Here is a 27,855-nt window from a genome sequence, read left to right as displayed (position 1 = left end):
GGTCAGTACCTGGCAACTGCCCCACGTAGGTTTCGAACTCGCAACCCAGAGGTGGAGGGCTAGTGATAAAGTGTCGGGACACCTTTACCACTCGGCCACCGCGGCCCCGTGGAGGTTAGGACTACCTAGTGTCAAATGGTAGTACATGTTTGTGGTTAGGACTACCTAGAGTGTCAAATGGTACTACTTGTTAATGGAAAGGACTACCAAGAGTGTCTAATGATTGAATTTAGACTTCCGCAATAGTTTGATTTGTATTTTGATAAAATGACTACACCACGTGGTAACTCCAGAGTAGGCACGGTGTAATAGTTGAAGGACACATGACTACCTGACCGAAGGGTCGTTAGTTCAAGTCCTGGAACGTGCGCTGTGTTGTGCACTTTTAACAAGACCCCTTACTCCGTTGTGTTCCGGTAGTAATTGACATATGATAGGGCAGTGTAACAAAGATCGTGTGTAAGTCATTAACACCGAAATTGCGAAGGAGTTGAGAAAGACACTGGTTGGTTGCTAAAGGCCAAATGACCACGGATAAGAATTTGAGAACTATGTTTCTGTGATATAGCCGTGTAGAACTCTTCAAATCATTTATTTAGGTAATTTGAATATTCATTATATATGCCTCTTTTCAATTAAGGAATTTCACCAGGACTTTATAGTTACGACAGCTGTTGTTAAAATACCTGGCGTCACCGCCCAACCCCTCTGGTTCCACTATAGTAGAAACGGCACCTACTACCACCGGGAGACAATAGCGGTACGCTCTTTGTTCTGTTGTTGTGTTCTTTGTTCTTGGTCATTTTCTCTTTTTACGAATAAATATATATTCGCGTTGTATGTATATGTATTTTAAATTGATATAGTATTAAAATACTTATACTTGATTCAGCAAGACTCTTTATTCTACTGACAGATAATAAGACAATTTTTTATCATGCTTGAGACAAGCATTTATATTGGCTAAAATATATCCCATAACAGAGATAACGTCCGTATTAATTGGCCAAAAGGGTCGGCGTACTAATTTCATAAAGAAAAGTCCTTTTTTAAATTATCAATAGCGTGAACATGAAAAGGTAATCATTGTTTGCATTCCTTATACTTAATTCAGTGGGAAGATGCCAGCATTTTGTTCATTTGTTTATCGTTCTATCCAGTGGGGAGGGGGGCAGCAATACGGAATTGTTTGATTTGTTTTCGTTCTATCCAGTGGGAAGGCGGCAGTAATACGGACTTGTTTGATTTGTTTTCGTTCTATCCAGTGGGGAGGGGGCAACAATAAGGACTTGTTTGATTTGTTTTCGTTCTATTCAGTGGGATGGCGACAGCAATAAGTACTTATTTGATTTGTTTTCGTTCTATTCAGTGGGAAGGCGGCAGCAATACGTACTTGTTTGAGTACCCGAGGGTCATCTCGTACTTTTACTTTTCCACCAAACCTTGCACTGTGATTTGTAATGTCACTGCTGTTTGGCAATCAAGTAAGTAATCTTTACGAGACTTATGATATTCATTGTATTAGAGTATCTAGTGTCAAAACTGTCAGAGCAGACAACCAAAATCGACCACGATTTGTAATGTTAGTTTTTTTATGCGGGTTGATTTGGATGATAGGATTAAGTGCCTACGTATGACGTCTTACCCAAGGACACAATCTACAATAATAGCCGGTCCGTGACAAAAGTTTCCACGAAAAAACGATACACACCAACCAAGGTTGGAATCGAACACTCCGCTCAGATCCTTACCTGCGTTTACATTGGCGGATGTTATCAAGTCTGTTATACATGGAAGAAATGAAGCCCATGTATAACTCTATTGTTTTAACAGAGAAGAAATCATACATATTTGTGACTAAACAAAAAAACAATCACAATACACCTTAGGATATTTCCAAATTTTCTATTGTTGGTTCATCTATGAAAAACTAGCGGGCCTGATATAACTAAAGCATCGTCTACTGAAAGAACTAGCCATAGCAATTTCGCAAAAACTGGCCCTTATCTTTCAAAACTCTGTCTTTTATGACACTATAGCATACCTCGTTTACAAATTATACGGTCATATGCTACATCAAGTTGGCAAGGCACATATCATTTAGTCAGATTTGAAATGGTATTCCTATGTTAACAACGGCGCTTAAGGCTTTATTCGGAGGAGTCTAAACAGCAAATAGACTTCGTTTATAGAGCAGGCACACAACTATCTAACCAGACCTTTATAAGTATATGCCAGTAGTCTTGGACTCGTACCTAATAGACAAAATAAATGAGATAGGGGGAAAAGTCCAAAGAAACGCTGCAACACCTGAAGTGTCAGTGACATGGTAGATAGTTTAAACTGGAGAAACTGGAGAAAGCCTTGTCTTGTTACATTAAATCACAAAAGACATGGAAGCCATCACAGGCTAATGTCACCTGCGTGTTAGTCCAGAAACACAAATCCTCCATGATATTCCATCCTGAGAACTCAATTGAACCCCAACCCTTCCGATCTTGCCTGGAACAATTTGAAAGTTGAAATGTATTCCTGACAGCACTGTGGAGAATGACGAATGTCGCAAACGCACAAGACCAAGTCCGTGCCATAACCTCATGCAGTATGTTGAAAACGAGTAATTACAAATTAGAAAGTAGGAGAAAGCACTATTGTGATTTATTCTTTCGTTAATACAGGAAATAAATCATACCTATTTGTAACTTAAAATTAAGAAAACAATTTTGTTATTTCATCCTTAGAGGGTAGATTCTCCTTACAAGTGAATATTTAGGAGAGATGATAATAGGGATGATTACATAGAGTGCTTCTTCATTCGAAGATCACTTAAGAAATTTAGAAAGGCAAACTCCATGTTATTAATTATCCGAAAAAACTACTAAATGATTAAACTTTTGAATTGCTACATAATTCTCCAGTGCGGGTATTAGCTGGAGATGTAACCGACAACAACTACGATAGCAGAGAATCAAACATTCGAAAGATGTGGCAGGTTGAGTTAAATATTCAAGGAACTCGAGGTCATACCATAAACTGTAGTCAAACATAGATATACATTTTTCTTCGCATTATGCTTATATGAAACATCCTCCCAGAGGAGACGGTATCAGCGGCGACATTGATCATTTTAAACAAAAGAAAGAAAAAAAATTACTTGATCAATCCAGAAAGATTGTATATTTACAGAGCTTTTGTTTAGATATTAAGTGAAATTTAATTTATTTCCGGTACATGATCCTCGACTCCATCATAAGATAACAACAGTGAAATACATCTATTGTGACAATATCTCCAATTCCTACAGGATTTCTTACTTAGAGTACATAATGTATGTAAGGTCTTTGATCTGCCTGCCCAATAACAATCTAATATCGAATCTATTCATGACAGTTGGTGGCGAAATTACTTCTTCTAATAGATTATTCCATATTTCAACTTTATGAAAAGCAAAATCGTCCTTCCATATACTAGCACCCATTATATTTCGTTCTGGAGGAAATGTTTTTAGATTGATCTCTAGTCCCTTGTCTTTAGGCCACGTGGCAGATATTATTATTCTAGGTCTTAGGTCTCCTCTGACTCTCCTGAAGGCCAGTGTTGGTGAACTTATTTAGCCACTGGGTAAGACGTACACGCCCTTAAATCCAGGTAGCTCCCTAGTCGGCATCCATTGCCTCAATCATATAAATATTTGTATGGGTGCCATACAGTATCCACCTACTCAACATGTACTATGACTAGTGTTTTGTACAGTAACGGAAAAACACCTTATCAGTGCAAACATAGAATGTGTTTTGTTTTGTTTTTAAACTTGTAGTTCAATTTGCTGGATAACGTGATGTCATATTTCATTTATAAATATACTTTTATGCGTTTTCTTGGAGACATGTGAAGAAAATTATATTTAGATCCTTTATCGATAAGATAAATTGAATTAATGCACCTCTATTTTATTAACTTCATATATGATAGTAACTGGTTTAATCGATTACATTGTATATCTCGTCTTTGCGAATATGTGTTTTAGTCCGGTGTCTGCGAGCTAAAACACAGTAGACCGTAACTATGTTGTAAAATCATTTATCCGGACATGAAACCGGAATATCATCAACGACATATTATTTACCAAGGCAAATCCAATGCCATTGAATATATTCCTTTGATTTTTAATGAAATGTAGGTCATTCATATCCTATTAAATTTATTTCTGGTTCCATTGACATCTAATTGAAAGGAGCTAGCTATAAAAACCTTTTACAAATATGTTTGAGTTCAAAATATCTCCTCGTCTGTATCGGTATAATAGAATGGTTAAAGTAAGGAGTTGAGGGGTATATACATTTGTATATAATTTCTTGTCTCCCTCAACTATTCCAAATGCCTCGGAAAACTTGCTATATCACTTAACCCATACCTTATTTGTATAATAAAACTTAACCGAAATATTTTCATAAATCAATATGAAATATTTGTGTTCGTGTTTCAGCAAAAGATTATATGAAAATAGAAAAGGACCAGAACAATGCGATGTTGCGAATGACACCATACACCCTGGACCAGGACTTACACACGTGTATACGTTTACCCGTGCCAGGAGATTCCCCTTCCTCCCTCTGGTTGAGGTTAACAAGACTAAGTCTCTTTGGTGTGACGTCAAAGCGATTTATAGTCAGCACCACAGGGGAAGCTATAGAGTGTACACGTATTGGACAGAAAAGTCTTCTGGTAAGCTTCAAATATCCGATATTAAGTTATTACTTTGTTTCACCATATACATGTTTTTTCTGGAATATGTATTGAATAAAACAAAACTGTCTATCCCATTTTTGCTTCGACAAACCAGTTCAACATATGTATTTGTAATTATAGGAAAGTTCACATTGATTTCTGTTTGTAAAAGTTCATAACACATTCCAAAATGAATTCCCGTTCTCTCCATTTACCTCCCTGTGTAAGAATTGTACCAGCTGCCCCCATCCCCCACTTGCCAGTGATGTTAGGGAGAAACAGTTGTGTCAGTGATGATATGGACATCATACAGCTGTATCGTCCTTCTAGGACTCGCCAGTGATGTTAGGGACATCATACAGCTGTATCGTCCTTCTAGGACTCGTCAGTGATGTTAGGGACATCAAACAGCTATTCCTTCCTTCTAGGACTCGTCAGTGATGTTAGGTACCCTACAGCTGTATCGTCCTTCTAGGACTCGTCAGTGATGTTAGGTACATCATACAGCTGTATCGTCCTTCTAGGACTCGCCAGTGATGTTAGGTACATCATACAGCTGTATCGTCCTTCTAGGACTCGCCAGTGATGTTAGGGACATCATACAGCTGTTTTGTCCTTCTAGGACTCGCCAGTGATGTTAGGGACATCAAACAGCTATTCCTTCCTTCTAGGACTCGTCAGTGATGTTAGGTACATCATACAGTTGTATAGTCCTTCTAGGACTCGCCAGTCATACTGGAGGTCAAAAGTGTTTAAATTCAGAAGGGAAGTCAGTGAAATCGAAATGGACATACACAAATGTTAAAACTGGAAAATAATAAAACCATTTGATTTGATATCCGATTCTATAGTATCCATCTTACATTTTCAGGTTGGAGTTTCTGGACCATCTAACAATGCCAGATGCAACATCGATTCGGATATGGTATTCTGTAAACTTGTATCAAATAACACCGTTAATGCCCTGAATCAGTGTGATTTAGAATGTGAATGTCAATCACTCTCACAGTGTTCTGACGTTCATATCATCATGAAGAGTAACAACAAAGATGACTGGAGCCTGTGTGAAGTATCCATGAAGGATGTGTGAGAAGCAATTTGGCATTTTATTTCGAAACTGACATAATGTGTATACAATTATGACCAGTGGTTATGTGGAACTCGACAAACGTGGTGTATACAATCATGTTTGGAGGTTATATAGAATTATGTTCAGAAATTATGTGGAACTCGACAAAACGTGGTATATACAATTATGTATGGAGGTTATGTGGAACTCGACAAAACGTGGTATAAACCACTATGTATGGAGGTTATGTGGAACTCGACAAAACGTGGTATAAACCACTATGTATGGAAGTTATGTGGACATTGATATAACGTGGTATATGCAATTATGTTTGGAATTCATGAAGAACTCGACAAAACGTTGTATAAACAACTATACATAACAGTAGTATTGATCTCAAACGACTTATTACACATATTTACAGACCTAATGTTTAACTGGACAAAACATTGTATATAGAATAATAATTAATTTTTCTTTGTTTTCATGGTAAATACTCAAATGTGATTGGTCGAAAAATTCTTTACATTCTTTTTTGAAAGAAATTCCGAGAATGGCGCGAAAAATGTGACGTCACAATACGACAATTGACGTTGCGTATTGATTTGAGAAAAAGAATCCCATTTAAAACCAGTAAAATGGTACATAAAACATGATTTAAATTAGAAAATCATTTTCAAAAATTAATTATAAGCGTTGATGTCATTTTTTTAGTTTCATCGGGGTATGAAACAAATTTTGTTTGCAAACTTCTACGCGGATTCACACATCAATGCTTAAATATACGGATGTTATATGGACCTCAACAAAACGTGCCATATACAGAATGCTCTTGTACAAAGAGCGACCTTGAGAGGTTGTTTAAACTCATATAAATGATGATAATTATATTTGTTGGTCATAATGTAGTTTAAATAGAGGTATCTTACGGTGTCTTCAGTTATGACAAATATATTTCAGGAGTGGGGCTAATATTTTGATATCTTTCACTCGTAAACATATCAAATATTAGCCCGCACGAGTCAAGGATATCAAAATATTAGCCACACTCGTGAAATATATTTGCTATTATTGAAGATACTGTTTGGTATTCTGTTGATTACATTTTATAACAAAATCTACCGGGCCAGCTTTAAAATTCTCCCATTGTCGTTTGCAAGCAGTGCTTTGATTGGTCAAATCAGAAAAATGATATTTTTGATTAATGAAAAATATCACTTTTGTAGAATGAATAATTTTTGATATTTCACTGGGAAAATGTGATAAAAAAGTAATATCTGTTGGTTTGCCTGTTCCATCTTTGTCAGTAAATAAGGTTATAATATGTAAGCACGCTGTATACGTTATAGACATGTGTAAATATAATAACTACACGGTGGGTACAAATTAATTTTGATGCGTGAATCAAGTCAACATAGTTGTACAAAATGAATGACGACTGGGACGAGCGCAATGTTTTTAAAATGTCAATCGCAGGTCTGTCAATGGTTAAAGTGTAATACATTGTACATGCCATATTGAGGTTGGTGATTATACTTTAGCACAACAGCAACTAATTTGTATCTGTATCAGTAAGCTTCTCGTAGGAGAACCTAAAGGGTCTACAATAGTAGCTTATGTACCACACATTCAAAAAGTACCTGGTTAGAAAACATCACTTAATAGGAAGTCAGAAGTTCTTGTCATGCTTTAAGGAATATAATTGATAAGCGCTATATACAAAATTAGCAGCAACCATGTAAGGACAATTAAAGATACAGACATGAGTTTTATTTAATCACAAAACCACCAAGCACATAGTACAAACGTAAGGTAAGTATGTCCATTATTATTCTACACATTAGTCTTGGCAGCCAAGTAAGCTGAATTGTTTGACGTGCAACGAGTAGCATAGTCGTCTGTCATGAAAGTTCACAAGGTCAATGTGCCCCATCATCATGTTTTACATCAAACATACGACTATACTGTCCATAATGATCTGTACCATGTCGAGCGCTTCCAGTCTGATGGAAATGTTCCTTTGTTCCATCTTCCCTTTACATGATAAAGAAGTAGCCTGCACTTTGTTCTGCTTGAAGGTACTTCGGTTTGCCCGGAGAACAAAGGTATGTGTTGCTAATAGTAGACACGTTTGCAGTTCAGTGACGTCTCTTGAACTCCCAGGAATTGTATTCAAAATGGGATGGTGTCATTCTGGTATAAATACATCCACATTAAGATGGCGTGGGTTAAGGATATGGTTTATTTACAATGAGAGTCGATAGCTTTCCTGAACCGCCACTTCAATTTCCATGACGGTGGTGGCTCTTCGAACATAGAAAGAGGCTCTTGTAAATTCTGGTTAACCTCCTCATTTCCTGAAACCAATTGGCAAAGGATACGTTCTGAATACAAAGCCGTCTTTAGGCGTATTGTCTTCCCATGCTAGATAGACTGAAGTAGCTGATTTACCATTCCGTAGTAGATACAAACTGATGATTTAGCACTTTTCACCGTGATAATTCCTGTCAGGACATACACCACTGTATATATATATAATCTTCTTCGGGAAGATTTCAAGTCTCTGCGAACTTTTCGGGAGACAGATTTCCAACCCATGCTTGGTAACACACTCAGATACAGTCAAGTATCGGGTCTAGTCTATTCTCAACATGCAATCCCGGCTTCATTAAAGTGTTCATCCAATGCCTGACTTTTTGTATATTTGAATCGATAGTGGCTGGAGCAGCATATTTATTATCCCGCTGAATTGTCGGATGTGTGACCATGCTCTTGATATCATGAAATGATGGGATGAGCTCCAATACATACGTGCTAGAGTCTGTAGTCGATTACCAGTACGACTAGATGATGGAACCATCAAGACACGGCTCTTTGTTGCGGATTGTAGTATATACTGCTCCCTAGAAATGCAATCTACCGCAACATCACGTAGAATGTATAGTGACAACACAGGTTGGTACACTGCAGTGATCAGTGGTACTATAACCTTGATGCCGAGTTCAGTATTTTATATACGATTTCGGAAGTCATACACATGTATAGTCTTTGTAGAGTTCCATACTCAGTTACCCTCTCTTTCCTACTCCTTGTAATACCGTATATCTGCTTATTTTAGCGTATGTAAAATTTCGCGTATTCTATACAACAGATAGTGAGTTTTATATACAACACAAACAAACAAAATACTAAGTAACGATATTTATTGACAATTCCAAATGTATACAACATGTAACAGGGCATACAGCACTACCAGCACTTATTACAAATCAAGAACTTTGCAGATGCCTGCATCTCTGAATCCGTTCATTATCACTTTTTGGAAACTGTCCGATAGTTGTTCTATTTTCCATTTTACGCCACCAACAGCCCTAGAGTGTAGGTCATGTATTTACTCTCCATGGTTTGCTGTCAACTCCTGCAAGAAAACCCTTCATAAGGAGACCATTGTGGTTAACCACGTCAAAGGCTGGTTTAGCATCTAGATAAGCCGAGTAGATGTCTTTCTTTTTATCTCTGGAATCTCGTAAAACTTCTCCTTGAACAGTGACAGTCATTAGAGGTAATGCTCGCGATGTATAGCTTCGCTGAAGAGAATTTTGGATCTTTGCAATGAACAAAAGTCAGTAATAAGGCCTCAAGGATTTTACTTATCACTACAATTACGGCAATTTTTCATCTAGGTTGTACTTCCTTTATTCTTGAACACCGGAATTACGGTTCTTTATTCAGAGCAGCGGGACATATATGGATGAAGTTGACAATCCCTCCTCGTCGAAGGAGACACTTGAGAGTGATATATGTAAATATATATCTAGTTGGTCTCATCCTCCTGTTCTATGCTGGTTTTACAACCTAAACAAGCAGTCGTGATACAGTCAGTTTGGCTCCACATACATGTTAGGCGACAGTGCTGTTTACAATGTTCACACACATCTAGATCACTATTAGCGTCATCTTCACAGACATAACCTGTAAGAGCAACAGCCCTATTATCAATTCCCACCAATTAGTCTTGCAGGTAGGGCTTAATAATTGTATCTACTGTCCCCATTGCATGATCGTAAGAGGCAACTTTCTCTTCTTTCTAAACAACTTTCTTCTTACTAATGTCTCCCTGATAATGCCTCACTTTTGGCCATAGTTAAACGGGCGCCCCTATGAGGAAGCCTTTGGGTTTGGTCCCCTGGCCGAGATATACCAATGGTAGTTGCTACTCCTGCTTAGCGCTCAGCATTTTGGGAGTGGGACAAATGGTTTGCCCGTTGTCAGTCTAATGTGACTGGGTGGGGTGTCCTGCTGGATGTCTTCGGCAGTATGCTTTGGTGAGGTGGTACTATAATGTTGACACCAGTTTCGCGCTATTACAACTTACCTCATACCCAAAACATACACACTCACCACACACATGCATTTCACACACAGGGGAGGCTGTCCTTAAATGACATTAGCTGTTGAAATTACACCAAACGATACAAAACCAAACCAAACTATCCTAAAGAATACTGCCAGAGATATTCCTATTCATGGTTGTATTATTTTTCTCATTCATGCACAAGAAGTTAGACGATGAACATTTCTTGGATGTATATATGCTGTGCTGCTATTTGCTTCCAACCATAGTACAGTATTGTCTGAAACCTTAAGACAGTTGTTATTAATCCAATGCTTATAATTTTGTATTACACTTAATACATTTGGCCGAATTCTCGTGGTTAAAGGCCACATTACTAGATGCAGGTTCCTGATGTGAACGCGAGTAGTCGGTGGACATTAGCTGTATCGTGGAGTTAACAATGAGAGTTTTCCTGTCCTCTCACAAACATTCACTTGCCTGTCACATGGAAGTTTATTAGGAAGGTCTGGTAGAAGTTGTTGACTGAAGTCATTCTCAATGAACATTGTTCTTGTCTTTGCATTGATCATCATAGACAGAAAATCACGAAATACATAAAATCGGGGTATCAAGAATAGTTGGGATAAGATACTTGAGCTGAAGGGAGAATTTGTATTCCACCAGAAGGTATGGCATATATCAAGAATTGAGCAATGTTCAAGTCAAGAAACATATCAAGTCCAGCAATAATTGAGTCCGGAAACATATGTATTGCAGAGAGTAGTCCTATGCCAACCAAAACACACACGAGTATGCATTTTGTTGTCTTGTTGTTTGCTGCATCAAATATATATTTAAAATGTATTAAACTAAGTTCTATCGCAATATGTGGGTGTTATTCAACTCCCGGGGCATGAAATAATCATTACAACTGTAGAATAACATTCATTTTACCACACGTGGAATAAACTCTGAATGCCTTTTGATTGGTTGACACGGTGAACTATGGCTAATTTCTAATCAAAAGATTTAATGTGTTAGGATTGGCTAACACTTGAAGGCCGCTTCACAAGGTCCCGGAAATAATAACACACAAGTTGTTCGCAGTTGTTTTGTAATATTTAAAAAAAAATAGATATTGATTTTTTAGTAATTGTCTGCTTTGAAAAGAATAAACTTGCTATTATTTGTCATGATTTGTAATAAATCGTAATATTTCCATATATTTTCGCAATTGTCAGTTTTGCACATCAATTAGTGGCATTTCACTTTAGACCATATCCTTACATCCCAGCTAATACTATGAAAAGAACACGCGTTGACACAAAACAGGTCCATTAATCCTATGAATAGCTTTCTGTTATGGCAGAAACAGGTCACACAAACTCGAAGTTGTTGTACCAGGGTATATGGTATTTCTCTCACTCTCGTTAGCTAGTTTTCCAAAGTCACAAAAACCACTCGCTAAAGCTTGTTTTTTTTTTTATACCTATAACATGAGTAAAAGAATACCATATAAAACCGCTATTCACACAGTACTCCCAGACAGTATATAGATATATTTTATAAACAAGAGGCACAGTGGGCCTGTATCGCTCACCTGGCTCTACAGCAAATTTGCAGTTGATTGAGGTCATTTCTACAGATACTATGCTGATAACAACTTTATTCAAATATCAGAGTAAGCTAGGTTTATTCATGTCAATATATTTTCTAGTCCTTCATTCCAGCATACTATTGGCCTAAGATCGGGTCTTGGTGACTCTTGGCTCTAAGCATGCTACAGACAGGCCAAAAATCAAGTCCCTGTGCCTCTTGGTTATTGAGAAGAAGTCTTTTGAAGATTATAGCCTATTTGACCCATGTGACCTTGAATGATAGTCAAGGTCATTTATTTTAACAAACTTGGTAGCCCTTCACCCCAGCATGCTACAGGCCCAATATCAAGTCCCTGGGCTCTTGGTTATTGAGAAGAAGTCGTTTGAAAGATTATAGCCTATTTGACCCATGTGACCTTGAATGATAGTCAAGGTCATTTATTTGAACAAACTTGGTAGCCCTTCATCCCAGCATGCTACAGGCCCAATATCAAGTCCCTGGGCCTCTTGGTTATTGAGAAGAAGTCGTTTGAAGATTATAGCCTATTTAACCCTTGTGACCTTGAATGAAGGTCAAGGTCATTTATTTGAACAAACTTGGTAGCCCTTCACCCCAGCATGCTACAGGCCCAATATCAAGTCCCTGGGACTCTTGGTTATTGAGAAGTCGTTTGAAGATTATAGCCTATTTGACCCATGTGACCTTGAATGAAGGTCAAGGTCATTTATTTGAACAAACTTGGTAGCCCTTCCCCGCAGCAATGCTACAGACCAAATATCAAGTCCCTGGGCCTCTTGGTTATTGAGAAGAAGTTGTTTAAATGAAAAAGTTGACGACGGACGCCGCACCACGGCATAAGCTCACTTGCCCTTTGGGCAGGTGAGCTAATAACCGCAATTTTAAAATGGGGACTATACATCCAAGTGGAAAGGTTTCAACTATGAATATAGTGAGAGGCAGTAGTTATGTTATGTCTCCATTTCCTGCTTGAGATATAGTATACACACAATCTATACAACACCAGGGAACAAAGTTGGTTTGGGGTGATCAACACATTATCAGTAAATTATCATCGCTTTATAACAACTGCTGTACATTTTATATGACATTATATTTTACATTTCCCCTGTTGGGATCCTATAAAAGGCACAAAGAGAAACAATTAAGTTGTTCATTACAGATCTGTCTTAATATTTATCAACAACAAAACAAGGAGTAATTGTTTCACATGCTCCAGCATCTTAACACCTTTATTTGCTAATTCAAGGAAAGTCTACATCGATATAAAATTATACCAATAAGAACGTGCATACCGTATTATTTACATCAAATCAAAATTAACATTTGTCATATATAACAATACAATCATTATCTATACATAATAAAAATATACTTTTTCACAAGTTTTAATAAATAATCATTTCAGGACGTTTATCATTCCAATATGTAATAGGACCAAACCAGTTCAGCCAGGAAACAAGAGGCAAAAGGGGCATGTATCACTCACCTGCATTTTTGGGCCTCATGTTTACTGAGAAAAAGTCAGAAAGCTTTAATTTTGGCATATTTCACCACCTTGAACCTGAATGTAGTTGAAGGTCATTCTTTTGAACAAACTCAGTAGCCCTTCACCAAAGCATGCTACAGGCCCAATTTCTGGTCTCTGGGCCAACTGGTTATTGAGAAGAATTTGTTTAAATGGAAAAAAAAATTGACCCCCGACAGACGCCACACCATGGAGTGCCTCTATCGCTATGTGATACAAATGGATACAAATTATATAAATCTGATGGTATTTTCTTTTTAAAATCTATAGCATTAAGTAAATCATGGCCGGGTGTCAAATTAAGAACTCTTAATCATTTTAACATAAAAAGTGAAATTGAAACCTTTACATGTAAGAACTGGGCATTAACTGCATTTTTGAGCACTGTGCGTCTTTTATCTAAAATTGAAGTTTGGAACATTACAAGTGTATATGTAAATGTATTCTAATAAATATGGTTTTAAATCAATTAAAGACATCCTAACTTCATTAAATAGCACTAATTCTATATAGGATCATATACAGGGTATTCCAATTATACATAGGTATACAACAAACCAAAATGGTACACAGTGTCCCAAATTTACATAATCCATAAGGAAAACTAGAGATAATATCAATATGGTCCCATAAACAAAGTTTACAGCATTTAATTACAACGGAGTCTATAATAAAATAATAAAGTACAAATTAATTGTTTAAATCTAATTAAACAAAGTGTGATAAATGAATATGGTGTTCAGTGGAACAATACTACAAATAATACACAACCAATAAAGTATTTTTTTTATTATTATTAATAATATTGATTTATCTCTGGTCAATGTTTTAAAGTTTAAAATTATATTGACATATTACTGTCAATATTAAATTTGCAATATTTTTTTTTTAAATGACAGTTCTTGATTCAGGTCTCACAAAAACTGCTTATCAACTCCTAGTTTTTAAAACTACTGACACTTCCTAACCTTTAACCACATATAATCATGAAATTACTTTACAACCATAAAAACGCAGTTTTAATATATTCACAAGGACAATTTTACCATGTTACATGGAATCGATCTAACAAGGGCATTTGAAAAATATTTAGTTTCACCTTATAGGATGATACAATGTATAGTTTTAATTCATTACGCCTTATTGAAATTGATTATCTTATCTTATTTGGAAATATTGACTTTTTAATTAAAAAAAAAAAAAAAAAAAAAATCAATATTAATTTTTTTTAAATCAAAAATTAAAATATAATTATTTATTTGAACTTACTGAGATTCTGGACATTCATACAAATGTACTTGTTAGGACAATTTCAATTTTACCAAATTAATGTTTTGATGCCAAAAATTAAATTTATCAATTTGAAAATTAAACAACAAGGCATTATCACATTCTGGTGTTCATTTACAGTATTGTATCACATTTGAACAGGAGTCATCACTACATCATCAATTATTGCATGAATACACCATTAACTACACAAGGAGATATATTGCAATATAAATCCATACTTCAAAATACACAGTGGAAATCATACTAAATGAGGATATATAACTATTTTGAAGCAATCTGCATCAAATGGAAGATATGAAATATACAAGATAACTCATACATTATAATGTTAAAAAAAGATGTAATGAGCCAATAATATGCTGCATGGTTTTAGACAAGGTTCTATTGCACATGCATACACATTTACAAGAGCACATTTTACTTGTAAAATTTAATAATCACACTCTCAAACAGATATCAGTATGTAACCATGCAAAGATACTTATGATATATTGAAGTAAACTAACTTTATTTTTATATAAATTAGTAAAATACAAATATAATTTAATAGAATTATACAATAAACGTTGTTTTAATAAGAAGAAAAAAACAGCTACAATTTTTCTTCTGTCACTTTTTTTCTCCAGCTTTTAATGACAAATTTGCCATGGTGTATATACAAAAAGCAGAGGAAAGTTGTTTTTTCATGCATGACTGACACATTGAATTGTATCAATTTTATGTATAAACATTTTATTGCATAGACTTTGAAAAATTTATACAAATGTTAGAAATGAGAAAATGGTGAAGTCACATTTTCGTGTTTATTGTTTTATACAACATGATTTTAGTTAATTTAAGTCACATTTCACATTTTTATTACATGATTTTAGTTTTTAATAACATGATTTTAGTTAATTTAAGTCACATTTCACATTTTTATAACATGATTTTGGTTAATCAAAGTCACATTTCATATTTTTATAACATGATTTTAACTTGAGTCACATATTAGTATTTTTAAATGATTTTAAGTCGTTTTTCGTATATATCATTTAAAATTAAGTCTCTTTTTCGTATTTTTAAATGATTTTAAGTCATTTTTCGTATATATCATTTTAATTAAGTCTCTATTCATATTTTTATAACATGATTTTATCAACTTTTCAATCTACACATTACTAATGACAGTAATCTGGACAGAAGAGTTTACAAAATACAAAATACCATTGTTATAATATTGGCCCAAGGTCAATATCTAGTACATAGTAATCAGGCAGCATACCAAATCTATACACCAATGTACTGTAACTGTTGTCTAAGTAACTCTCAAAAACGTAATATTTCTCTGAATTCCGTCCTGCTATAGTCTCACTTTGCGAGGAATCATTTTGAAACTGCTACTTTCAAATATTAATATAAAAACAAAACTTTGAATATAAATTTTGTGTCAGATTAATCTTGAAAATAAAATCAATAAATCATATATCTTTAATCATTTAATTTTCATTCATTTGTTAATGTTTAAATATCATAAATCAGGTGGAGTAGAGGAACCTAATACCCTACCAATCTAGCATGAACAGCGTTGGTTCTATTACCTAAATCATTATACATCAGGAGAGGAACCTAATACCCAACCAATCTAGTATGAACGGCGTTGGTTCTATTACCTAAATCATTATACATCAGGAGAGGAACCTAATACCCAACCAATCTAGTATGAACGGCATTGGCTCTGTTACTAAAATCCTTATACATCAGCAGATATATAATACATGTATATATATATAGTTGGTCTTCGTTTTTAAGGGACATATCCCATTGAACCAAGTAATTACCATAATTGTATAAAGGTCACTTCTCTATAAAAGACACTTTTGTCTTGTCCCTTGGGTGTCCTTTCTACACAGGTTTGACAGTACTTTAAGATTATCTGTTGTACTTCCTTTGACTTCACACAATAGACACATTGAAGGTGAAATCACAATGTATTACAAACATTTCACTGATTTAGACACAGCTAAGGTAGGAACACAATGTATTACAAACATTTCACTGATTTAGACACATGGAAGGTATAGAACACAATGTGTTACAAACATTTCACTGATTTAGCCACATGGAAGGTAGAACACAATGTATTACAAACATTTCACTGATTTAGACACATCGAAAGTAGGAACATAATGTATTACAAACATTTCACTGATTTAGACACATCGAAAGTAGGAACACAATGTGTTACAAAAAATGACGCTTTGTTTATAAAGCACAGATTGTTAGTATTCCTGGACAGAAGTAAAATTCACATTTCCTACCATAATATTTGGTATATTACAAGGAAATCTCCAGAAAATGACCTCTAATCTATAAAGTTCTTTTTATGTAGAACTGAAAATATCACAGGGACATTTACTTACATGCCTACATAGAGTGCAAAAATGGCTAATGGAAATAACTAATAAAGGACTGTATACAGTAGAACCGTACGTGACAGGAAAATGATTTACGAATTCCTGTATATAGCCAAAAATTAGTAGACCTAACGAGCAATGCAGTATTACCACTGTAATACAAACAATTAGGTCAAACAGCAATACTAAAATGAACACAGGTCAGTATGCCAGGGTTCCTAACCAAAGTCTGTTTTCACAGAACAATCACGAAAAGCATCATGATGCAACCTTTTCAACACTTAGTACCAAGTACCCAATGTAATAATACAACCCTCACTACACTTTGTACTAAGTACCCAATGTCATAATACAACCCTCACTACACTTTGTACTTAGTACCCAATATCATAATACAACCCTCACTACACTTTGTACTAAGTACCCAATGTCATAATACAACCCTCACTACACTTTGTACTAAGTACCCAATGTCATAATACAACCCTCACTACACTTTGTACTAAGTACCCAATGTCATAATACAACCCTCACTACACTTTGTACTAAGTACCCAATGTCATAATACAACCCTCACTACACTTTGTACTAAGTACCCAATGTCATAATACAACCCTCACTACACTTTGTACTAAGTACCCAATGTCATAATACAACCATCACTACACTTTGTACTATGTAAACAATGTTATTTTACAACTGTTAATACAGCTAAACGCTTTACATCAAGTGTCATGACATGATTACAACCTTATTGAGACAAGATAAAGACAAGATAAAACTAACACAACCAAGACTAATTAGTGAACCCCTTTTTCTCACAACTATTAACAAATTCAAATCTCGCCACGGCTAGCTCGCGTCAGCTGTGGTAATAGAACAGTGGACTAGAGATTAAAACAGAATGTTAATTACCATAATTAATATCTATAAACAACAGTGATGTAATATCATGATATCCACATGCTTTGTTGCTGGTTTCATGTTACGTCCAGTCTTTTATTTCACGAATTATTACCTGGTACTTGAAAATTGTTGAAATTTGACTGGACGGAGGATACGATGACAAATACAATTACTGAGGAAAAGGCCATGAAAGGGAAAAATCTCATAAGGCATTTTCATCTGCATAGTCAACAAGAGGCTAGCTGGGCTTGTATGTCACATATTGATGATTTTTATTTGAAAACCCATCTCAAATCTGTGACCTTCAAATAAGTAAAGGTGAACTTGCACTAGTAGTATATATAACAGATCTTTGTTTACATCTGATGGATGATTTTGGTACGTTTTACTCAATTGTATATTTACAATGTATGTAAGCCCCTTAGTAAGCAATTGTCCAAATACCCTATACCTAAAACTCTAATCACCAACTAAGGTTACCTTGATAATGAATAACAATTACTCTCCACTCTGTACGATGTCAATGTCCTTATGATATCTATGTACTGTATACTGATAGGAATAGGCCACAACGCCCTGATGCTTGAAGGTAAAATATAACTTGAAACTTGAAAACTACACTATGGTACTCATTTTAAGGACTTTGCCTAATCTGGAGTTTACTAGACTTAACATGGCGGGTGTTGTCAAGTGAACAACTTCTGGGCCCAGTTGTTCAAAACTGTCGTTCAACTAACAAAGTCGTTAAACCATGGTTGGCAAGTCATTAAGATTTAATGCACCGTTAGCTTCACACCCTGGTATTACCTACCCTCCTTGTATTCAAGGTTCTCCATGTAAATCAACATTTCACATAATAAGTTTGTGGTCTTTTTTTAGAACTCCTTATATTAAAAAAAAAATGTGGGAGAAACGATGGACATAACGATCTGAGCTAATAGCAGACATTCAGGACTTTTTTAGCACAAGTTGAGCTAAAAAGATAGTATTTCAAAATCGAGAACATTTTATATTAACAATAGCATTTGAATGAATAATGAATTGCATATACAGTTGTATATCATTGTTAAATTCTGTAAAAATGTTTGATAAAATATCTTGGATGGTATGACACATTCTTCCAGGCACTAAGAATATTTTTTTCAAAAAAAAAAAAAAAAAAAATGAATTAGAAATATACAAGATACTAATACAGAAATATCTAATAATAGAAATGTAATAGTCATATAAAGCAAACTAAACATTTGCTTAGCTAACCGTTCATGTATCTACATAAAATATTGATCAGAAATACTCTTCATGTATATCTACTTATTAAAATATTCATCAGAAATACTAAGTGAAAGCAGTATGATTAAGGCTGAGTTTGGTTTTGGTATGTTTAGTTCCAGTTGACCTATGTGTGTACACATTTTATATTTTCATGTTATAAATGATAAAAAATATCATTTATAATGCACAATGAGTGTATTTTATGTTCTTTTTTCTGGTGAATAACAAATGGTAACAAGAAGATATTAATAAAACTGAGATTACCATAAATGTTTCACACAAGCACATGTAAAAACCATTGGTATTGTCTACCACACAAGTTTTTCCCTTAACAAGTTTTCCTTATCAAGCACATCTATATATGCATGTATAATTATCTTACAAAGTCATAGATGTCAACCATCCCGGATAACGCTGGATGAAGGTGAAAGGTGAAAGGTCACAGTTGACATGACTTTGCAGAAAATTAATTGATAAATCTCAATTTGTAATTCATGATTTTTTTATCCCCAGAATCTGCATATTTTATCAGCTGAATTTTCACATAACTGTATAAAAATGGATGTTGGTTTTTGTGACATTATTGGTTACATGATTATCCTTATTCCTCAATCAGTGGTTACAAAAGAGCCTTCTAATTAAATCAAAACTAGGTTTTATCCAGATGACAAAGTAAAAATACTAAAATGTCAGAAGATATATTAACCAGGAAATGATGACCCCCTTCATAACCAGAACACCAAAATTTGTCGTCAGCACATGTGTACAGAATATGCCTCTGTCAGAATAACAGGCATGGTACATTATTATCCATAATTTGTTGTATTTCATGTCATCACAAGTTCTATAAAATGTAGATCACAGCACTTGTGGATTATTGTCATCATGCACTCTCAGTCAAATTCTTCCTCTCAGTTTCAAACCCTTTAGCCTAAGTTTGGAATGTTAAATAAAGCTCTTATCAAACATTTGAGCAGATTTCATGTTATAAAGCCATATATTTCATTATGAGCCTTGTATAATTTTAATTCACCTCACAATCCTCCTAGTACAGCTAAAACATAGGTAGGACAGATATTCATTACAAGTCCTGTGTCTACAGTTCATCTCATTGTATACTCTTAACTCCGCAAAATGCAATTATAAAAGAAATCTATAAATATTTCTTAATATAAAATTATGAAAGAAAATTTTTAGTGGGGATGATTTGAAAGATTAACTACTGTACCATTTCTTATCTTCACAATAAATATGAATGGTTTTATATAAAAGTTGAATTATTCAAGCACGCAAAATTAAATATTACTTAATGAAATGTTAATATTATTATGTTGTTAAAAATTTGATCAATAAACATGAAAATATCCATTTTGTGTATGTAATATAATCCATGCTCTGAAACAATTTTATATTACTTAAAAATGTTTTCGTCTGAGAAAATGGATTAGTGGCTACTGAACTACTTTGTGGTGTACATGTATTACCGAAATAGTGCCATGACCTTTAACCTTTGACACTAGTACAAATCACTGCTGTTTACAGCTACTGTTGTTTTTCTGACCCTTTGTCGCAGTTGCAGCTGTTGGAGAGGATACAGATTTCTTGGGTCTTTTGGTGCGGTCTGACGCTGACCTCCTCTGACCTTGGACTGGTTGCCATGGATTCAGGACGGGTCCCTCGTCAGTAAAGCTATCATCTCTGTGTAATGAACCGTCTGTCAAAATAGGAGGAAAAATGGTCAGTAAATATTTTCTGTATACTTGACAGAGAATGCAAACTTTTGTATTGTTAATTTTTTATAAAGAAGATTACTGTTATGGTAGTCCAGGCACCATCGTCGGAGACCCACGGTTAATTGCACTATGCTATACGCTACACTTATCACCGGCTGATAAGTGTAGCATAGGGTATTACAATCAACCGTGGGTCTCCGACAATGGCAGACACTAACTGTCCTGATCAGATTAACTTCTGCAAAACCAACTGTCACAGATTCTCTTTTTCCTTATATGGCATCTAAATGGTTTAAACTAAATGCCCGACTTTGTCTCTTCCAAATTTCTTGCAATCTTTAAACCAAACGTTCACCCTCTGTAAAATGAGTCTTTTCTGTGTTTCATACACTCTCTCATTTACAAATTCTTCCACAGGGTGAAGTAGGTCAGTTAATTGGTAGAAGTTGATTTCTTCAGGGTTAGTGAAATTGAAATGTGTCAAAATTTGTTTAACAGAATTGTATAGCCGATTATTTTCAAAGGTAAAAAATTTCACAATTTTCAATTAAAACAAAAGTATAAAATTATAAAGAATCAAAATTTCACAATCTGGCTATAAAAGGATAAATACTTTCCGCAAATATTGCTCTTGATATCAAATTACAAACTTTGTCACATGATCGTTGTATACAATAACTGGTAATTAAGTCTTTGTGTAACAATTCAACTGGATTGTCGATAGCATATAATCTGTTCAGAAAAATTATGATTGTCACAGTAACCTTGGATGACTGGATGAGACCGAGTCGGCTAATGATGGTACACTATGACGGCTGATAATATTTACACTACACGTGTCTTATAATTTCACAGATCCTCATCCTTTAATTCCCTCCCTTCCAACTCGGAAAAATCCCTGATTATCCGGTATTGGATATAACAGTATTTCTCTCCTCATAATCACAGATATAAAGGCACACACACAACCAGTTAATCCTACATAACAAAGGAAAAGTTACACAAACCTACATTACTGATTACTATTATAATAAGAGGTTATTTTAATTGTTCAAATTTTTGAGGTTTTGCTACTGAAGTCTGAAGTAAAAAAGACCCTACTTTACATGGATTGCGTGGAACTGAATCCAATTTTCTCTATATGCTGTACTAACAAATTATGAATCTACAAAGGAGTTTACGAGATGTCTTATTCACAAACTTATTTTTTTATTTCAAAGTGGTAAAGTCTGAGATATGATTATAAGATTAAACAATGAACATAAAAGCTATAATCAGGTGTAAAACTGAATGTCTTGGTACACTAAATCTGTTGTACCAGGATTCAAGATATATCTTGTACACAAGCTTTACGGACAGCACCAGGCACATGCTCACACACATATACATATAGATACACACAGACATATTACTATAACTCTCATTACCAAGTGTGAGGTTATATAAAGTCTTTATATAATAACTCACAATGACAATACTAATGACATGACGTATTGTTGACTAATACTACTAATGACATGACGTATATAAACACTATGTAAAAATATGAAGGTTGTGTCTCACAAGCACTCAAGTAAAGCCACAATACAGCTAGTTCACCATAAATTTTTTAAAATGTGCTTTTGATAATTTTCTTAATGAACGGTTCTAAGTAATTCTATCAATGTATGGGGCTAAAAAATTAAATAAAAAATGATATATATAATTATATAGATAGTATTTTGAACAGTAACAAGATTTATAATAGCAACAACTGTTTTTAATTAAAGACAAAACTATTTACAAATAATGAAAAATATCAATTTTTCCATGCATCTTACAGATGTAGTCAGTTATTAGGTGTATAAGGATAGCATGCACTACACTAAAGCTGTTAGTATATAGAAAGGGGAGAGATTCGGATTGGGAGTACTACATATTCCTGTGGAGTTCTGTGATAGGCAGTTGATAAGGAGCACTGATTTTAAAATAGCTGTGCACTGAAAACAAGGCTTTTCAAATATATTCTATTCCATTAATGTTACCTGGACAGAAATTCTCAAGCAGGCATAGAACTTGATTATCTTTTTTCCACTGGCCAATTTTAAAATTTTCTGTCCAAGTAATCAAACTTGATAACAACAGCCTCACATAATATATAGTGGTAATACAGTACATTATATCACAAAATACTCCTGATAATTACGGACAAGCTATGTATACATATACCAGGTATATATAATATATATATATAGAGTAAGTATATATCAAAACATATGAAAAATTATATATATATAAATTTGTATATAGTATATTAATGTGTATAACATAGCACACAGCTCATGCTGGAAACAAATTTTGCTGATTTGTTTTTTGAACCCCATGCAGGAATTAAATACTGAGATAACAATGGTTCACAAATAATACAAAAATCAAATGGATTGGATATATCAGCATTAATATAAATATAAATATTTCCTAAGACTTGCAGCAAGCTCTCTGAACTATCCTTAGTTATGCTGGAATAAAGGTATACGGTACCGATGGAGATGGAGGCTGGGTTCCAGGTGCCTTTTGGACGTCGGAGACTTCCCCTTACATTTGGGTCCCATTCCAAATCTGTCTCTGTTACACAACACAACAGTTAGGCATATAACCACTGCCACAACAGTTAGGCATATAACCACTGCCACAACAGTTAGGCAAAAGCTGTCACACAATCCACACACTTGTTATAAAGCAAATTGTACTTCTGTCAAACAATTATTAGCCAATAAAAAGGCTTTTTTCAATGTCTTTATATCCAATGACCTTTCTTGTTACATTTTCTGTTAAGGAACTACATTTTGTATCAAAATATCAAATGTTTTGTTGTCATGTCTACAACCAATCAACTGCCTTGCTACAAAGCAAAATATTTTCTGTCAAACAACTATCAGCCTTCGCCATGCATGTTTACAACCAATCAACTGTCTTATTACAAAGCGACATATGTTCTGTCATACAACTATCAGCCTATCAAAATCTTTTCGCTATGCATGTTTACAACCAATTTTTTTTGTCTTGTTACAAAGCGACATATGTTCTGTCATACAACTACATGTATCAGCTTATCAAAAGCTTGTTGCTATGTTACCACCTATCAACTTTCTTGCTACAAAGCAAGATATTCTCTCTCAAACAACTATCATCCTATTAAAAGCTTGTTGCCATGCCAACAACCGATCAACTTTCTTGTTACAAAGTAATATACATCTACCCAAACGGGAGACACTATTTTGTTTTTACACCTCCAATCAACTTCTGGTAGAAAATATATAATCTAAATCAATGAACAAAAGAAGCATACAGCTAGAACGGCCCGACACACAGCCCCTGAATACCTGTTACAGATACCACGAACGACTTTGTCAGTTTCCAAAGCACGACCCAAAGCAGTACGTTAGCAGTGCAACCAAAGCCTGTTAAAGCAAGTTGGTGACAATGACAAAGATACAGAAAACAAAGTGCTTTTGTATTGAATTGTTTGTGCAAGCAATGGCTATTAACTAAAGGAAAATGTGTATTTATATCAAAATGTAAATGATATACCATATTTTGATAATAATAAAGCCATTGATTACAGTTAGCAGTACTCATTCTATACAGCTAACGATAAAACTAAATAGATGAAACTCAAAAAGAAATATAACTGGTTATGATTTCAATATCTTGGTAAGATTTATATACAAATTATAACTTATACACAGCAATGCTTAATGTTACTAACTCTTCCATCAGGGCATCCCATCCTCAGGATTAGAATGGTTCAGGATTCTTTATTGATAATAATGGTGCCCCCGTTCTTATAGATTTGTAGATTGATCACTTAAAGTGTGTGAAGATCCCTGCCATGATAATTCATCCCAAGGTATTACATTGAATTTTCAAAAACCATTAAGTGCAAATTTTTTATGTCATGAAAAGACAAACAAGAAATTACCATTTTCAACTGTAAGTAAGAAAGTAATATATAATTGTATTGGTACCTAGTTATTAATTTCTATTTTAAAAGAGTACAGAAGAATTTACAATAAATACTGAGGATAATCTACTGACAAGTTAGCCGAGCCCTATAATGTTGTAGAAGGGACGTATACAGACATGTTGGCCGAGCCTTATAATGTTGTAGAAGGGAGGTATACAGACATGTTGGCCGAGCCTTATAATGTTGTAGTAGGGAGGTATACAGACATGTTGGCCGAGCCTTATAATGTTGTAGTAGGGAGGTATACAGACATGTTGGCCGAGCCTTGTAATGTTGTAGAAGGGAGGTATACAGACATGTTGGCCGAGCCTTATAATGTTGTAGTAGGGAGGTATACAGACATGTTGGCCGAGCCTTATAATGTTGTAGTAGGGAGGTATACAGACATGTTGGCCGAGCCTTATAATGTTGTAGAAGGGACGTATACAGACATGTTGGCCGAGCCTTGTAATGTTGTAGAAGGGAGGTATACAGACATGTTGGCCGAGCCTTATAATGTTGTAGAAGGGAGGTATACAGACATGTTGGCCGAGCCTTATAATGTTGTAGAAGGGACGTATACAGACATGTTGGCCGAGCCTTATAATGTTGTAGAAGGGACGTATACAGACATGTTGGCCGAGCCTTATAATGTTGTAGAAGGGAGGTATACAGACATGTTGGCCGAGCCTTGTAATGTTGTAGAAGGGACGTATACAGACATGTTGGCCGAGCCTTATAATGTTGTAGAAGGGAGGTATACAGACATGTTGGCCGAGCCTTGTAATGTTGTAGAAGGGACGATGTTAGCCAAACCTGTGGATTGATAGATTGGATACTACATATGTAATATTTAGGCTACCTACTATCACATGCATTTTCCTAAAAATTAAATTCAAATAAGTAAAATCTTTTTCACAAATCTCTAATAGAAATTTACTGTAATAGTTATGGTTTATTGATGACATTTTTCAGAAGAAAGCAGAAAGGATTTGATAACGTTCTAGTGTTTTTGAATTTGTCCTTAAAATTCTTCCATCCTCATGTAATTTAGAATTGGTGTTTGATCAGATTATCATTTAAATCATTTTCAGTTTTGTTTGATGTGTATTTTAAATTGCCATATATTGTGTAGATCTTGTGATATGACACTGTGCTTTATCACACGTTAATCACTAGAGTGAGGGGAGATATACCTCCACTGGTTGGTAGCGAGCTTGCTAGCTGTATAGGAATCTTCACATCGGTCTCCTCGTGTATCTGATGTTGTCGCCGTTTATACGTAGGGTCAATGGCGGCGGCAATATTGTACGGAATGGCATTACTGACCGCATAGCAGGGTTCGTCTTGGGTTTGGTTACGTAGGGCAGGGTTAGGTGGGGAAGCAGTGTTTATAACAGACACATGCTTCGGAGGATGAAGTGGCCTGGAAATGATTAAAAACGAAAGAAAAAACTCAAAATTTAAAATAAAACCAACAAAACAAAAATTGTGGAATTAGTAAAAGTTACACAAAATATTAGAGGCAGCCAATAGCTAACTTTTGTCACAAACACAAATCTGTGTGATTAAACATCAATAATACTACCTTGTTTCCTCAAATGTACATATCTGGGGACAAAGAAATCTACATCATGTGGCCAGTGTTTGAATTAGTAACTGACACCAGCTTTAGGGTTGCCTTAGCTCTGGTTCTTAGGACGAAATAATCTTAGACAAAAGATATTATATACAATATAGGTCTTAATTAAAGTTCTAAGGATGAAATGATCTTAGACAAAAGATTTCATATACAAACTATGTCTTAAAGTTCTAAAGATGAAATAACCTGAGACAAAAGATATACATATATACAAACTCTGTCTTATTTGAAGTTCTGAAGATGAAATGATACTTGACAAGTGTTGCTTTATTTCTAGTTCAAAAGGCAAAATTATCACTGATAAATGTCTAAATTCTAGATATGTGATGACAATGGAAAATATTCTTATAAAATGTTCAAAAAAAAAAAAGATAGAAAAATAAAAACAACTTAAGATTAAACACCACAAGTGCATTGTGAGGTACAAATTATTTAGAACTTTTCACAGAAAATTTCACAGGTTATAAGAAACTTTCAACAAATGAGATCACATGCTTGAATTCAAAATTGTAAACAAGTATAAGATATGGACTAAAAGTTGCAGATTGTTCAAAATTACTGCTAAAACAGCAACTTCTTATGTTTTAGTTCAAGATTTTTGAATATTCTGGTTATACAATTTAGGAGTGAATTTAAGTGACTATAATTGTTGATACTTAGTCATTAGTTCCTGTTTATGCACTGGAGCAGTTTCTACAGAAATATTTTCAGTTTTAATAGAGAAAGGTCAATCAGCCTCCCCAACATGTAATGGATAGTCAGATAACCATAGTTCTGAGTGGAGAGGGGGAAATTGAAAGAGTGTAGCTTAATAAGTTAGGCTGTATGCCATCAATATTTATCAATTGGAAAAATTGCTTAGATTAAAAAGAATATAATTCTTGATCAAGTGAATGAAAACAGACAAAGTCAACTATCACTTCTTGATAAAGTTAATAACAAGAGATCCCAGAAGGAACTTGGCGCCCATTGAATGATCCATATCAGTCAAATGCAAGACTGATTTTTTCTCTTCTTTTCCCTTCTATCACTCTTCCCTCAAAGCATTTAATAACTTAACATAACATTATATAGCAGGAGCAACCTGCAATTGTCAAAATCCAAGATGGCTATACTCTTTGTCATCTATTTAGTTCTTTCAATCAGACTTGCATGCACAACTGGAGACAAAGGGGAATCTACATTCAAATTTGAGAAAGACCCATAATAGCCATGTAGTACTTTAAGAAATTGTTAATGAAGTTTCAATTGTCAAAATCCAAGATGGCTGCCTGTTGGCCATGTTGTTGTCAGGTTGGTCCTATACAGGAATATGCATAACTAGTGATCACAGGAACCTTCATATGGAAT

At 34.7% G+C, this 27,855-nt stretch overlaps 2 protein-coding genes across 3 annotated transcripts in view; one reads left to right on the top strand and one right to left on the bottom strand.

Annotated features, from left to right (window-relative positions):
• Window positions 1-571: 571 nt before the first annotated feature.
• On the top strand, window positions 572-6,257 carry LOC117314828. The gene is made up of 4 exons (XM_033868934.1): window positions 572-760; window positions 1,370-1,484; window positions 4,487-4,725; window positions 5,600-6,257. The coding sequence occupies exons 3-4, from the start codon at window positions 4,498-4,500 to the stop codon at window positions 5,816-5,818; spliced, it is 447 nt and encodes a 148-aa protein (XP_033724825.1). The 5' UTR covers window positions 572-760; window positions 1,370-1,484; window positions 4,487-4,497; the 3' UTR covers window positions 5,819-6,257.
• Window positions 6,258-19,689: 13,432 nt separating this feature from the next.
• The window catches only part of LOC117344857 (mediator of RNA polymerase II transcription subunit 15-like), a 32,792-nt gene continuing 24,626 nt past the window's right edge, over window positions 19,690-27,855 (bottom strand). The window contains exons 12-14 of one of the 2 annotated variants that reach the window (XM_033907706.1): window positions 26,060-26,289; window positions 23,399-23,482; window positions 19,690-20,859 (exon numbers count right to left, since the gene is read on the bottom strand). In XM_033907706.1, coding sequence (XP_033763597.1) covers window positions 20,672-20,859; window positions 23,399-23,482; window positions 26,060-26,289 — 502 coding nt within the window. In that variant the 3' untranslated portion in view covers window positions 19,690-20,671. The remainder of the gene's footprint in view (window positions 20,860-23,398; window positions 23,483-26,059; window positions 26,290-27,855) is intronic. The other variant, XM_033907707.1, reaches the window with a different exon arrangement.

Source organism: Pecten maximus, chromosome 16 (genome assembly GCF_902652985.1).
Source record: "Pecten maximus chromosome 16, xPecMax1.1, whole genome shotgun sequence".
Classification (NCBI taxonomy): Eukaryota; Metazoa; Mollusca; class Bivalvia; order Pectinida; family Pectinidae; genus Pecten; species Pecten maximus.
The sequence above is the reverse complement of the archived record's forward strand: the minus strand, read 5'-3'. Positions and strand labels throughout refer to the sequence as shown.

Excerpts from the sequence above, each read along its gene's own strand:
- LOC117314828 (XM_033868934.1), top strand. The coding sequence starts at position 4,498 with ATGAAAATAGAAAAGGACCAGAACAATGCGATGTTGCGAATGACACCA. Across the intron at positions 4,726-5,599 it reads TTGGACAGAAAAGTCTTCTG|GTTGGAGTTTCTGGACCATC; the intron begins GTAAGCTTCAAA and ends TTACATTTTCAG.